Raw genomic sequence first — 15,748 nt, forward strand, 5'->3', positions numbered from 1 at the left:
GGATTCCCAGAGGGCCGGTCTCTTGAAGGAGAGTGTGGGGAGCTGAGTCACTTGCGTCCATTCTGATCATAGTCATGGCACTGAGAAGTAAGCTTGAAGATAGAGTATGTGGTGGACCGTGGAGAGGGTCCTCCTGCATGTCTAGTCCTCGGTTGTCAGGTCACGGAATGTATAGTATGAAACTAGCATTGATCTGACTCGCTACCACGGCCTGAAGTCTGGCAGCAGTGGGGCAGGACTGAGACAGGGGGTGGACTCTGGCATAGCAAAGGATCAGTGGGAGTTTGATTGTCTCAGAGGGGAAAAATAGAATAAAAAAATGTCTTAAAATACTCCAAGTTCATTAATTTGTTGCTTTGACCTCTCTAATTTCCCTTCTACTCCCTCTAAACTCCCATAGTCTTGTTTCCATGTCTGGCAATGCTCTCCCTCTTCAAGAGGATGCTCTCAAATGCCCCATCCTTTTAAATAAATATCTCTCAGTTGATTATTCTAACCATTTTTCCGATCCCAATTGGACAGTTTGTTCGCCCATGCTCTTGAGGAGAATGTTGACTGCCCTGCTCTGTCTCTTTCCCCTGGCACAGTGTCTCTCTGAACCTGAAAACAGGCTGCCAGTCAGCACGCACCAAGGCTTCTGTAAGATGAGAGAGTCGGTCACATCACTTGTTTCATAATCCCTTGTTACCACGTGGGGCTTCGCTAGCTGCAGCTGTGCAGCTGCCTTCAGTTCCCAGCACCCGCATCACACCACCTTTACCTCCAGCTCCATAGGACCTGATGTCCTCTCCTGGCCTCCAAGGGTAACTGAACTCATATATACCCCCTGCCAAACAAATGCATACATCTAAAATTTTTATTAATGATAAATATTTTAAAAGAATAGCAAGTATAGAATTTCTTGTTATATGTGAACTGCTTCTGCTGTCAGTCCATCTTCCTCTTGTTTCAGAAGATGAGAAGACTTGTTGCTTATCTCTCATCTCTAGTAGGCATAGCTCAGTGGCTCTGCCTTCCACGGACATTCCAAGACCTCTCCATAGACCAACTGAAGAAAAAGGACAACAGGAAACCAAGCAGATGTCATGAAACATTCTTTGTTGCATTAAATAGCTTGATTATCTACACTTGAATCTATCCTTTCAAAAGGAGGCAGATGCCTCCAGCTCTCGACTCTTCTGTCTAGCTTCTGTTGCCAGCATTCCATATGCACATTCTTATGACCATCCAGAACTTTCTCATTATTAACCTGTTATGCTGAGTTCTTTCTTAAATATTATTTATTTATTTTTATATAAGTACTCTGTAGCTGTCATCAGACACACCAGAAGAGGGCATCAGATCACATTACAGATGGTTGTGGGCCACCAGTAGTTGCTGAGAATTGAACTCAGGACCACTGGAAGAGCAGTCAGTGCTCTTAACCACTGAGCCATCTCTCCAGCCCCCTTATGCTGAGTTCTTATCTGGCTCAAGCTTCCTCTAACATTGCTCCTTCTGTTTGCAACTTTATTTTGATTCTTATCAACATTTGTGCATGGCAATTTCATGAACATAAAAGTCGAATACTAGAAGGTTTATGAAGAAATCTTCCAGGTTCCAATCCCTTCCTTCCAACCTCTGAGTCCCTCTGAAATCATGTTCTTCCAAATGTTATATCTGGTGGTTTTCTTAATAATATGTTATCTTAGACACTTTTATATTGCTGTGAAGAGACACAATGAACAAAGAAACATTTAGCTACGGTTTTTGCCCATAGTTACAGAGGTTAGTCCATTGTTACTGTGACAGAGAGCATAGCAGTACATGATGCTGGAGAAATACTTACATCCCAATCTGCAGGCAGACAAAGAGAAAGAGAGAGCTTGGACCTGGCATGGGCTTTTGAAACTTCAGATCCCATCCCCAGTGAAATACTTCTTCCTTCATTAAGGTTATACCTACTCCAGCAAGGCCACACCCCTAATCCTTCTAATCCTTTTAAACAGTTCCACTTCCTGGTAACTAATCATTCAAATATATGAGCCTTTTGGGGGACAGGAATTACTACTCAAACCACCACATGTATTTACATAGTAATTTCTTAAATACCTAATTTTGAAATTGTATGCTGCCACCCTGACAGATAAGGATTTAACTTTTGGTGTATGTGTATGTTCCTGTGTACAGAGGTACATACATATGTGTGAATGCACATCCATATGTGAGCACACACATTTGGAAGCTAGCAGACAGGTGTTAGTCTCTCACTGGTCTAAAGCTCATGAAGGTCAGGGTTTAATCTTAGTCAGGGTTTCTATTCCTGCACAAACATCATGACCTAGAAGCAAGCTGGGGAGGAAAGGGTTTATTCAGATTACACTTCCATATTGCTGTTCATCACCAAGGAAGTCAGGACTGGAACTCAAGCAGGTCAGGAAGCAGGAGCTGACGCAGAGGCCATGGAGGGATGTTACTTAATGGCTTGCTTCCCTGGCCTGCTTACTTGCTTACTTATAGAACCCAGGACTACCAGCCCAAGGATGGCACCACCCACAATGGGCTCTCCCACCCTTGATCACTAATTGAGAAAATGCCTTACAGCTGGATCTCATGGAGGCATTTCCTCAAGGGAGGCTCCTTTCTCTATGATAACTCCAGCTTGTGTCAAGTTGGCACACAAAACCAGCAAGTACAACCATTGAATTTCAAGGATGAACCTGTATACACCTCTCCAGTTCTTTTGAAAACAAAATGTAAGTTGGGTTGGTTCCTGGGATCGAACTCAGGTCTTCATCCTGTCAGGATAAATATTTTACTTGTTGGGCCATCTTCTCAGTCTGCAGGTCTCTTATACCCCCACCCCCAACTCACACACACATTGCTCCTTTCCCCACTTGTATTCTTGATGGACTGATGTTGCAGTTTAATGTAACACCTAGTTTTATTGTGCTAACAAAATATTGTTTATATCTGAGAGATAGAATAAATTATAACTACATATCCTGATGGGCTTTACAACTTTATGTTTTTCCTGGAATTAATAATTGTCTCCTTCTAATATTTTCTTAATATCCCATATTCTCATCAGCCATTTAAGAACTTCAATAGAGTTATATGACTTATGTCAATTTGGAAGCTTTATTAGGCTCAGTTCACTTCCATTTTGTGGTGGGGTGTATCTTTTCTAGACCTTTCCATCCTTCATCTGTTAGAGGAGTTCCCTTCTTGGTCTCCTGAATAGCTGTCTTCTTGATACCTCTCTTGCTCATCATCCTTTTGGGCCCCCTTTATATCTCTCCTGCGTCCAGTCCTCCTTTGCTTGGAATTCTTGTTGGCCCCTCTCTCCAGGCTCAGTGTTCAATCAAAGTGCTGAAGAACTTGATCTCCAGTGTTCACAAGAAGTAAGTCTACCCATTGTTGAATGGCTATCCTATGCTTTTCATTAAAAGACCATGTCTAGTGTTTGCTCGAGTGATGTTGAAAATCAGAGCTACATTTTCCGGTTTGACTCCTCTCTTAAATCTCATCTCAAAACATCCAAGCACCAGAAACTAAGCATGTCCAGAAGCCACTCAGCATCTTGTCAGAATTCCCCCTCCTTCTATGCATCTGTCATAACAGATAACATTCTTTCTCTAGTCTCCCAGATAGAATTTATAGAAGAGTAATATCCAGGTTCTAGACTTTACCTTTCCCCATTTGGACTACTGCAATAGCCTGTGACTACCCAGTTGACCTTCATTCCTTCATTCACTCTTTGTCAATCAGCTCCTCAGAATGAGTGTCGCTTCCTTGCTAAAAGTATACATTGTAATGGCTTCCCTTTTCTCATAGAATGAGGCTGCCCTCCTTATAGTTTCTATTGCTCTGATGAAACACCATGACCAAAAGCAACTTGGGGACAGAAGGGTTAGTTCCCCTAACAGCTTGTAAGCCCATCACTGAGAGAAGCCAAAGCAAGAACTCAGGGCAGGAACTGAAACAGGAGGCGCACAGGAATACTGTTTACTAGGTTTCTTCTTGAGGCTTGCTCAACATGATTTCTTACACAGCTCAGGACTACCTGCCCAGAAGTGGCTCCACCCACTGTGTGCTGGGCCTTTTTGCATCATTCATCAATCAAGAAAATACTCCCACAGGGTCGCTCACAAGCTAGTCCGGTGAAGGCAACGTCTCACTTGAGGGTTCCCCTTTCCAAAATGACTCTAGCTTGTGTCAAGTTGCCATAAAACTACCCAGCACAGAAGTCCCAAATATACTGTTCTATAGTATGCAGGTGATAATGTGTGTGTGTGTGTGTGTGTGTGTGTGTGTGTGTGTATACAGGCCCACACATGCCACAGCAAATATGTAGAAGTCAGAGGCCAATCTTGAGTATTGGTGCTCATCTTCCAAAATTTTTAATTCTCTTTGTTGATTTTTTTACTCTGTGGATGAGGCTAGCTGTTCAGAAAACATGGGAGGATTCTCCTGTCTCCATTGCTCATGCTTGCATAACAAGTGCTCCTCCCTCCCCCAAGCCATCTGTCCAGCCCCCTGGTGTCATGTCTTACCACCCTTGTTCTCACCACGTGACTCAGTATCTCAAGCAATTTTCACAACTTTTCTTTCTGTTGTAGAGGCTTAGAATGCAAACAGAGTGGGGTAGGCCAAGAAAACTGTAACAGAATCCTCTATTCATCATCATTTGCCTCTAAGAATTGCTCCATTGAAGGTATTTTACCCGTTTTGGCCATGAACTTGTACTGGGAAGCCCTCTGACATTTTGATGTACGGGTTAGTGGGTGCGCACTCAAGATAAACCATATTCCCACAGCATGAGGTTAGGAGATGCCAGTCATTCTGACAAATTCAAGTTGATTTGTCCCATCTCATTGGGAAAACATGAGACTCATGGTGAAGGGTAACAATTGCCTTTGGTAGTAATGCCCATGTTCCCTGAGTATTGGAGAGGGAAGAATCAGACACCATCAAGGAAAGGCCCCACTCTCCTTTGCAGTGCTGGAAGGGTTCCTTCAACTATAGGGATCCATTCTATAGAGGAAAATTATATGTTCAAGTTCTCTGTCTGGAAAAAAACAAGAAAGGAAGTATACAAATGAGAAACAGGTTTAAGAGTTGGTCATTTGCCACCCAGCACTTAGCTAACTAAGTATCTCGGATGCCTGACGGGAGAGAGCCAAGCCTATTGAAAATCAAAAGCCAACATGTACCGGTTCTGCTTAGAAGTGCACCATACATATCCAGCTAATTCTGGGAAGTCAATACCACAGATAAGGGCATTATTTATTTTGCCATTCCAGATGTAATTACACAGTTTACCCTGTGCAAAGTGCACTTCATAAACATGGCGGATCGATGCTAGTTATCAAAATCTATCTACAGCTGACAGAACATGAAAAAGGGCTTTGCAAAATGATCTTGAAGCCCATCCACAGAGCCAGCCCCACAGGTCAACTTATTACCTGCTTAATCACACAGGCATCCTGGCAATAGTATTGATTCCCTGGGACCAAGACATGACATCACTCTTCACAGCATATGCAATAAGCTATTCCCACCATGCAGAGTGGCCATCCGCTCAATGCTGCAGCCTCTCAGTGTCTGGAGTGGCCTCAAGCAGTCAAGGGCAAGTCAGGTGCTGATGGGAACCAAGCATATTAAGGCAAGGAGTGAAGAGCTTTCATACAAAAGAGTGAAATCCTCCTGCTGGCCTAGAGAAACAGCTCAGTCAATGAAAATGTTTTCTTTGCATGCATGGAGACTCGAGTTCCATCCCAAGAAACCACATGAACCAAAGCCAAGCCTGGCAATATGCTCTTGTAATCCATGCACTGGGAGATGGAAACAGACAGTGGCCTGGAGCTCTCTGGCCAGCCAGCCTAACCTATTTGCAATTTTCAGGCCAATGGAAGACTATCAAAAATAAAAGATATATGACAGCTGAGAAATGACAAATGAGCTTGTCCTCTGGCCTCCATATGCATGCACATACATGCACTGATATACACACATGTACACTTTCACATAACACACACATTCATACACCTTCACATAAGCAAAGGCATGCACATACACACTGCTGCTGCTGCTTGTGGACAAGACCTCATGAGTGAAAACTTAAGCCATGCTACCAGCAGGTCAACATTCATTTGTTTGGTGATCCAGGCATGCTCAGACAGAATACCGGTATCTCCACCACAACAGGCATTAATATTTTCTACAATCTCTACAGTGTGATCATTGCATTAAAGATCTCAGGAAGTTCCATGACACCCGATTATCTCAAGGTGTCCCTGTGGCACATACTGCATCTTCCCCTATGGCCTAAAGGAAGGCAAGGTCTTTGAGTTGATTGAATCAGGAGCCTTATGGGTGAACTAATTTGCCTACCAAACCTACCAAACATTGAGTGTTCGAAGGCTAAGAAGACATTTCATTACTACTGGGATAGGTGTCCCAATGGGGCAGCCTTTAATGAACCCCATGGAATGAAGCATGAGGGAGGTGGGAAGATGGACAGTGAGGTCCACAAAGGCTATTGTGGTGCCTGGGCCCACAGGAAAATGTAACCAGTGTGTGAGACACAGCAGTGACATAGTGGTTAGGGAGCCCCTTACAGTGTGACTGTGGGCAAGTGATGCCTCTTTTCTGTGCCCCCACTGCTTCATCTTTATCCAGGGAAACATGAGTTCCAATTTGAAAAAACATTTCGAGAACTAAGTGTATCACCATCTAGAATGGTCCCTGCAGTAAGATGTGCCACTGAAAGGGGCTGTGCTGCTTCATCAGTCAGTGAGGTAATGGAGGAAACATAAACAATGAGAAGAGATATTAAGAGAGGTGTGGGCAGGGCCAAGGTCCATTATCATAATATAAACGATGAGAAGAGCCAGGCGTGGTGGCGCATGCCTTTAATCCCAGCACTTGGGAGACAGAGGCAGGCAGATTTCTGAGTTTGAGGCCAGCCTGGTCTACAAAGTGAGTTTCAGGACAGCCAGGGCTATACAGAGAAACCTTGTCTTGAAAAACAAAAAACATAAAACAAACAAACAAACAAACAAACAACAATGAGAAGAGATATTAAGTGAGGTTTGGGCAGGGCCAAGGTCCATTATCATACACATGGGTATAGTTTACAAGACAATGTCATCTCAGAAGCAAGCTGACTCAGCCTTGAGCACCACACTGCCTCAGCAGGGGCAATCAGAGTCAACCTGGGCAGATCCACCCCAGCCAACCAGTAAAGGAAGAGACAGAATGGTGGGCGGGGAAGAGAGGCAATGGAGGGGAAGGAGAAAAAGAAGGTAAAGGGGGATGGGACCAAGGAAGGAAGTTTTATTTCTTCTTTCCTTGGTCCCAAACCAACTGCAATTCTTCCTAGGGCATCTTCCACATGACACAGGGAGATAAGCTCGGTCAAAGACAGACACTTTGAATTGTGTGATATGTAAGAATAAGCCCCAATTAAAACCAAGAGAAACTCAGTGCTCCATACTGACCCGGGGAACTTCCCCCAGTCCCAGGCAGGTGAGGTCTGGTGACAGAAGTGTTGCTTGTTGTCTTGGTCCTGTTTGGGGGATACTTTAACCTCTGACCTCACTTATGGAATCCTTCTTAATAGTCTATGTCCACTAGGCAGTGTGTCCTGATAAGACAAGGCAGGGGCCATCTGAATGGGCTAAGTTTGGAAGGAACAAGAATGAGGCTGGGGTGCTGGAGGAACACAGGACTTCTCTCCCAGAACTCCCCTTCAGACTCTAGGAACTTCCTAGACATGTTAAAAATTTGTTTCTCCCATGTGACTCTGTCCTTTGATCACTTTCTCGTCCCACATGGCAACAACTAAAACCCAAGCTTCTCCCCCAGCTATAGCTTCTCCACCCCAGCTCAGATAATGGTGGGTAGAAATTAGACCTGTTTGTGCCCCTTCCCTCTCACCCCACACTGGCACATCTCCCTTAGTCCTCCAGCCCAGCCAGGAATGAGGCAGCTACAAGGAAAACCAGTGCAAGTCGCATTGCCTGCTTAGTGAGGTGCTGGATGCCACTGGTTCTCTGGAACTGTCCAGTGTTTAATCCCAACTTGGTCATCGCAGATCCCCTGAGGTCTGTTTAAAGGCCCTGCCTTTCCTCCCCACTCCTGTAGCTAGCTGAGAATGCTTCCCTTGGCCACCAATACTACCAATGTCTTTCTTTCAGTTGGTCACCTGTGGTGCCGCTCTCAGCCTGGAGCCATGCTCCTGCCTTTTTCACCTGGTTTGCTTGCTTGCTTGCTTGCTTGCTTGCTTGCTTGCTTGCTTGCTTGTTTGTTTTAACCCTCCCTCCATACCATACCAGAGCACCTACAATACCCCGAGACCCAGTCTCAGGCAGATCACAGCAAACCTAAGACCTCCCTCAGGACCTCCCTCTTCCTTCTGTTCATTGATGGGCTGCTGCCACATGAGTCAGCTCCCTGGGTCAACCCCAGTGCACTTCACTACGTACCTCAGGCTGGCCTAGAACTCACGATCCTTTTGCCTCCATCTCCTCTACTATGATTACATGCATGCGTTACCATGCAGGGCTCTCTCCTGCACTTTCTTTTTCCCCCCCTCCCCCCCCCCCCCCCCCCCGCCTTGAATAGCCTGGAAGATGAGGTCAACTTACAGTTTCAAACCTGGCTCTGGGATGCTCCCTTTCCAACCCTGCCTGTCCCTCCAGGACAATAAACAAGCCTGAAGTAACAGTGGCTAAACTAGCTGTTGTCCCAAGATCTCAAAACACTGAGAAAAATTCTTTTTTAACATTGTGTACAGTGTTCCGAGGACTCACTACAGCTGAGGGTGCCATGTCTATTCTGAACTTTTTCTACTATCAACTTTGTAATGACCTTCATCCCTCATAATTAGGGCGTTTCGCTTTGGTGAACAGCAATGAAATTGTTAGGGCTTGGGTGAGAAAAGGCCCTCACAGGCTCTTGACTTTGCACATTTGCTCCCCTGCTAGGGGGTGCTGTCTTGGGAGGCAATTGAACCTTTAAGATGTGATGCCTAGCTGGAGAAAGTGCCCTTGAAGGTTATAACCAGGCCTCACTTCCTGTCCAGTCTCTACTTCCTAATTTCTGATCTTCTGGGGAGCTGCCAGCATCATGCCTTTCCACTGTGATGGACTGGGTTCCCTTCATGAGCCAAAGTAAAAAATTCCCCCTTAACTTGACTCTGGTAGTATAGTAAGAAACACAAACACACAAGGGATCCTATATTCTACCTGACAGTGAAATTCTCACCCAAAAGGGCCTCTAGCTCACCTCTGAAGCACCTTTGTCAGCTCAAGGTTCTTTGGTTTTCTTCTCACGGTGCCCTCAACCTCTAAAACTTCCACTTGTCACCCCTCCTGCAGTGTGCACTCCAGCCCCTTCCTCCCACAGGAAACCACCCGGCCTGATGACCTGCCCTCCCAGGGCTCTGTCAGATGAGCAGAGTAGAAGGGATGAGTTCACTGTGAGCCACTTACAGTTCTCAGTAAGAGTGTACTGTGTGGACTTGCAAGGGGCAGAAGGATTTAGCCTCACCACTGGCCATTCACAAACCTGGCAACAGCTGGATAAGCACCAGGCTCACCTTGGGGATGGGTGGGGCTGGGGAGCAGTCTACATTTATGTGGCCAGGCCCAGGGTTCCGTCAGTGTCTCTTTTGTCCTGGGTGTAGCTTTTAGCATGTAGCAGTAGGCCCATTGCTCTGATTCGCAATGTTCTGTATGCAATTGTGAGTATGTGACAAGCACACACACAAACATACAGACATATATGAATGCATACATATAAAAATACAAGCACATGCAAACAAACGTACTTATATACAAACACATGTACTTACTCAAACATATACATACATGCAAACATACATTCATACTTATAAACACAAACACATATGTACTCTGATTTTTATATATATACACACACATACATATATATTTATATGTATATATACATACATGTATATTGTATATATGTATATATACATATATGTATATGTTATATACACACATATATATATATTATATACATACACACACACATGTACAGAGATATTCATGCATAGGCACACACATACACCAGACAGGCTCTTTCCTTCTCCCTGTCTCTTTCCACCAGCACTGGTGTCATAAACTGCTTTCTGTCCCACAAGCCATCACCCCCATGCCATCTTTCACACCCTATTGTCAGTGACCTATAATACAGCTTAGACTTGATGCGCCTTGCTTTGGCACATTGAAAACATTGATTTTCCTACAATGCAGTTCACTTCATTCCTCAACGGCTTCACCCAAGACTTTCATGTAAATGTTTTTCTCTGGACTGGAAGGAAATGTTCCAAATAAACAAACAAACCCTCCGTCCGCATGAGCGCTCTAGTCCTTAAGCGTTAAGCCGAGCAGCGTGAGGAGCTGGAGGGTGAGGATGCCTCCCCAGGACTCCAGCCCCACAACTCACTGACGCCTAGCCTGTGGTGTCTTCCCTGGCTGTCCAGGGCCCTCTCGACTGTTCCCTGATGTACATGACCTAGGGTGGCTGTGACCTACTGAAGATGCAGTCTCTGAGATAAACCTGTTCCTGATCCTTCCTCTTCGTCCCATCCTCGCTCAGCCTCCCTCACTTCCCAGTCAACTCTTAGTACATTGTCGACACTGGTCCTGAACCCACTGCTTCACAGAGCCTTTCCCATTCTGCCCTCGTCCCTGCTGTGTGGCTCTTTATCCTCTCCCTGTCACTTGGCTGGCAGAGGACTGTGTAAAACTGGAGGCTGTCACTCATCCTTGTCCCTCCCCTTGGCTCCATCAGTGCCTTATGTGGAACTTGTCTTGGAATCCACAAGGCCCTGGCCTACCGTAGGTGACCTGTCTCTGAGCACTTCTTACTCAACCCCTCTTTGAGTCCCTGAAGCAGGGTCTCACTGCCCCATCTCCATCTCTTTTGGACTGTCGGTGGCCTAGAGTCAAGCCTGGGTGACATGCCAGCAGCAGATCCAGAGACTTTGAAACTGCCCATCTAACCAATCCTGTAGCAGGCAGCTTCTGTAAGGCCATTAAGAGGGTCTCCTTTCTAGACTCTGAAACTGCTGGATGCCCTGTGATGGGTGACCATAGAATAGGCCAAGTTGGACCCCGCAGTTACACAAAGTTACTTTGGTTTACAGTTGAGTTCTGACCTGCCCATCTGTATACTCTGCTCACCTTACTCAAACAGGAAGGCTGTTTCTTCACCAGTTAAACACAAACAATGGAAGCCATTTGGTTCATTGAGGGTAGCCTTTGGAAACCTCCCAGCCCGGTGTCTGGTAACTAAGCAAGCATCCATCCAGTCTCCTCCCCTCAAGTGGTCATATCAGTATGAGTGTCTGTCCCCTCCTGGGAAACATACCTGTGTTTTAATAATGAAAATAAGTAATGGATAATAACGCTGTAGATTCCGTAGGGAACCTGAAATGCAGGGTCTCAGAATTCCATGGATAGACTATCAGATACTTCTGGGCAAACTGACTACTCAGAACCGTGAGGTCATAAGGAAGAGCTGAACATTTATTCTCCAGGGGCTGGGGAGAGCTTCCTAAGTGGGAGGAAACTTTTCTACTTATAGAAAGCATGACCGTGCCCCCGCCACATTGGGGAGGGGGTGGAATGTGCTGGGCCTCAATGTGTGCGGAGTCTGGCTCAGGGTTATTTTGATTTCCATTAACATTCTCTTCTATACGTATTTAACCATAATTGAACACATGTGCTTCTGTTTTATTTGCACTCAGTTCATCAAAGTGTCCCTTACAAGTCTGAACTATACCACCAGAGCCTCTAGTTTTTCAGCGAAACCCCCACTAATACCCCTGGGAAACAGGAAGTTGCATTTACTGAAATATAAATAAATTCAGCTCCCAAGGGCTTTGCCGGGGCTGGGGTCACAGGAGAGGCAACCATGTACTGTATTCTCTCAGAACACAACCCTGGAAGAACAAAACCCTGTAACTCCGGACATATAAGTGTTTGCATCCATCCTTTGTTCAAAGCTGTGACACCTTCTAGTGTGATTGTGGAAAATCAAGAGACCCTACAGACTGGGGTGAATGTCTGAGTATCGGTGCAGATGTAGCCTCTGCTCTGGGGACAAATGACATGTAACCTGAAACCTCTCTCCAAAGATATCCAAGGGCTCCTTCTCTCGCAGCCTCTCCCCTCTCGCTCACCCTCTGCTCGCCCCAACCGCACACATGGAACCAATTATGAACAAAGCCTGATTGTTGTACACTCGGACTTTCCCACGTGGGCCCGCTGCTTTCTTTAACTGCCTCTTAGTGTGTGTCTGCGTGGGAGGACCCTGCCCACCGTTCGTTCCAGCCCAGCACCACAGCTTCCCAGTCCTCCAGGTCTCTCTGCTCTGATTCATTCCTTAACAGCATAAAACCTCTCTTCCCTTCCCGCCCACCCCCATTTCCTATTAGGTTTGTCTGAATAAACAGAACTTTCTTTTCCATCACTCTAAATAAACTGAGCTCAGGGGTTTGTGGAGAATAAAGAAAAGCTAGTTCCCAGCATGGGAGCAACATCAGGCTAAGCCTGGGATCCCCTCAGAGGAAGTGACCGTCACTTCATGAAAACCAGGGCAGACGTGTGTGTGTGTGTGTGTGTGTGTGTGTGTGTGTGTGTGTGTGTGTGTGTATGAGTGTGTATGAGTGTATGTGAATGTGAGTGTATGAGTATGTGTATGTATGAGTGTGTGTGTAGAACTTTTTTCTTTTCCTCAAGAGAAGCAAACAAAAATTCCATTACTTGTGACCTTTCTCTGCAATGGAAGTGAGCTGATTTGAGGAGGTGAATTGATAGGAATGGGGTGGGGGTGTTAACTGGCGATGTAGCCATTACAAATGCTATAGAATGTTAAAACTATAGCCTACTTGAACCACCTGTTGAAATGCCACCTTAATCAGAAAAGAATCGGCTGATGTGGCAGATGTGGATGAAGCTGCGCTTGAGTCTTCTCAAAGCTTTGTGAAACCACACGTGACTTAGTCCTGCTCGCTAGCAGGCATAAAAAGCGAATGTCCTAGAGCAAATGTGGCGTCTCAGCAGGTGAGGGCACTTGCCACCAAACCTGAAGATTTGTGTTTGGTCCCCCGGACTGACGGCTAGAAGGAGAAAACTGATTCCCGGGTATTGTCCTCTGACCGCACCACTACTGGGGAGTTCCCCAAGCCGACACCCCCATGCACACAGGCACACAAAATAAAAAAATAATGTAAAAAATTTAAACAAACAAACAAAAAACAACATTCTAAGCACATTTGCACAAGGTGGGGCACACACAACAACTTTGGTCTGATTCATCTGAACCATGCATACAAAGGTAGCAAAGACAGGTTTCTTTCTCCCACCACAACCCCCACCTCCCTTCCTGTGGACTGCATTCATATAATTAATTTGATGCGTACATTTATTTTCTGTTGGAGGCACTAGTGGGAAAAAACATTCGTGTCTGATGTTCAGTTTCATAGAGGTAATTTATGAATCCAAAGAGACCCTCAATCCTCCTGTGTATTGTTCCTAGTCTTCAAATATTTTTTAATGTTTAGAAGAGAATGAAATCAGAATGCAGGATTTTGAATTAATCTCTGCTGCAGATGTAGGGGAGATTCCACTTAGTCCTTTTAAGGGAAGCACGTGACCTACTGTACAGCCGAGGGGCTTGGGCATCACGTGGTGGGGTGAATAATGCGTCCGATACTCCCTTGATGAGACAACTGACCTGGTTGCCATCCGAAGCCCGGAGAAGCCAAGTTGACATTTCTGGATCATTCTCCTCACAAGCACCACGTACCCACTCCTGGGGCAGCAGGTCACGCTGAGCCAGAGCTGCAGGGACAGCTAGAAGGAAGCTGAAGGCGCTGCTTCACACAGCTGAAGTTGGAGAACTTGGGCTGTTTTCCTTTCTCCCCCATCCCCCACCTCCTGACCAACCACATCTTAATTCACTGGGCAGAAAACGCTTTCAGCGTTTAGATATTTGGGAAACCTCTCCAGAAGACCACAGTTTAGCTCTGAGAAGGACGCTAGCTAGTCTCTCTTTGCTACTAGCAACACACACACACACACACACACACACACACACACACACACACACACACACACACACGATCACTCCCAGCTCCACACCATGGTAGTTCAGACTGCCGTGACTCCAAACAGACCTCAGAGACTTCTGAAAATACCTTATGGATCTCTGAGAAGGCGCAGCGTGGAGAGGGTAAGCTACGTGGCTGTAGTCGGCTGTTTGTTTTCATTAAGCAGTTGCTACAGACTAGAGATGCTGGTTTACATTGTGCTACTGCTACTGATGTTGCTACTGATGTTTTTCCTGGGCAATAGGGGAACTTCCTGCGGCTGCAGATACGATTCTATTTTCTATATGGTGATGTTCTCTCTCTCTCTCTCTCTCCCTCTCCCTCTCCCTCTCCCTCTCCCTCTCCCTCTCCCTCTCCCTCTCCCTCTCCCTCTCCGTCTCTCTCTCTCTCTCTCTCTCTCTCTCTCTCTCTCTCTCTCTCTCTCTCTCTCTCTCTCTCTCTCTGAACAAATAAGGCTGAGAATTCTGAAATGGAAATGTCTGTCAGTTGCAGATGCCAGAGGAAAGATGAAATGGGAAGGTAGAGCCGTCTGTCCCCGTGGAGCTTGTTAAGAAGTGTGTCAGGGCTTAGAGCCGACTGCGCCTGTGCTCACTGAAACAGCACCCAGTTTCCTTTGCTGGGTGAAAAAGAAGGCAAAGGTGGTATGAAGGGGCTTAGGCAAGCTAGTGTCAGTTACCAAGCCGGTTTAAAGGACCCTGCTCATCCTTACTTGTTTTTGTTGTTGTTCTTTCAAAGATAGTGCTCTGCTTTGGGCTCTGTTCTTTCATAATCCTACCGATTTCGGCAGAAGTGACTGTTAATTTCCTGAAAGCATATGCCCTGCATGGTAGCCTCTGGCAGAGAAGAACCTATAAAGAAGTAATGATTTATTTCAACTGTAGGAAGGAATAGCCTTTTGAGGGTGGCTGTCGTTTATGCAAAGTGGGAGAGATGTCTGGAGGAGGTCGGCTCAACATGTGGGGATGCTGCTTACACCTCCATGGTTTATTCTGTGTGGCTTAGGCACCCCCAGATTCCCCGTTGGAATCACCACAAGCCCTTCCATGAGCCGGATGTCTGCATCCACGTGTTAGGATCAAGCACAGGCCAAACCCAGCCTATGAGTTAAGACCGATGAATATAACATGACCCAGCTCTGGGACAGGAACAAACCTTAATTCAAACGGCTTATTCTGGCTGGTCTACTTACTAGTTAAGGGCCTTTTAATTTAAAGAAAATCTAATTAAAGGTTTCGACATATGGGGACCGTCTAGAATATACAGGCAGAACTGAGTTGCTGGCTCTAATAGTTATAATTTTTTTCTATTTGAACTTTTTTTTTCAAAGGACATTGCCTATTCTGGTTGTACATAGGTAGGTCTTCAGTTCAGTTTGAGACATGTTCCTGTGCTCAGTACTATTCACCTGACCTAATGGGTAGTAAGTGCCTACTGTGTGCAGCACCTACTGTGTGCAACACCTACTGTGTGCTTACTTTTGCAGCTTTGGAGCACAGGAATAAAAGAGCCCACATGTTTATAGGTCGCTTCTCTTGTTTGTCTGTTTCTCTGCTTTGAAACACTGTCTCGCTCTGTGGAACTCACTGAACCATCCAAGCTTCCCTCCAACTCAAAGCA

The 15,748-nt window shown here is 45.7% G+C and overlaps 1 protein-coding gene across 7 annotated transcripts in view, besides 1 other annotated feature; it reads left to right on the forward strand.

Annotated features, from left to right (window-relative positions):
* Positions 1–15,748, forward strand: part of Frmd4a (FERM domain containing 4A) — a 596,394-nt gene that overhangs the window by 269,103 nt on the left and 311,543 nt on the right. For 3 of the 7 annotated variants that reach the window (XM_006497438.4, XM_006497436.4, XM_006497443.4), the window contains exon 1: positions 5,044–14,253. The exons of the other annotated variants lie outside the window; for them this stretch is intronic. In XM_006497438.4, the coding sequence (XP_006497501.1) occupies positions 14,164–14,253 (90 nt within the window). In that variant the 5' untranslated portion in view covers positions 5,044–14,163. Of the gene's footprint in view, positions 1–5,043; positions 14,254–15,748 lie in introns of those variants that run through there. 7 annotated transcript variants of the gene reach the window in all.
* Positions 10,575–14,704: an enhancer, noted in NCBI's record as "VISTA enhancer mm418". NCBI's record gives its function as "enhancer in: other[11/15]" and the evidence as "EXISTENCE:transgenic organism evidence [ECO:0001131][PMID:17130149]".

The sequence above is a fragment of the Mus musculus genome, chromosome 2 (assembly GCF_000001635.26).
Source record: "Mus musculus strain C57BL/6J chromosome 2, GRCm38.p6 C57BL/6J".
In the NCBI taxonomy this organism is placed as follows: domain Eukaryota; kingdom Metazoa; phylum Chordata; class Mammalia; order Rodentia; family Muridae; genus Mus; species Mus musculus.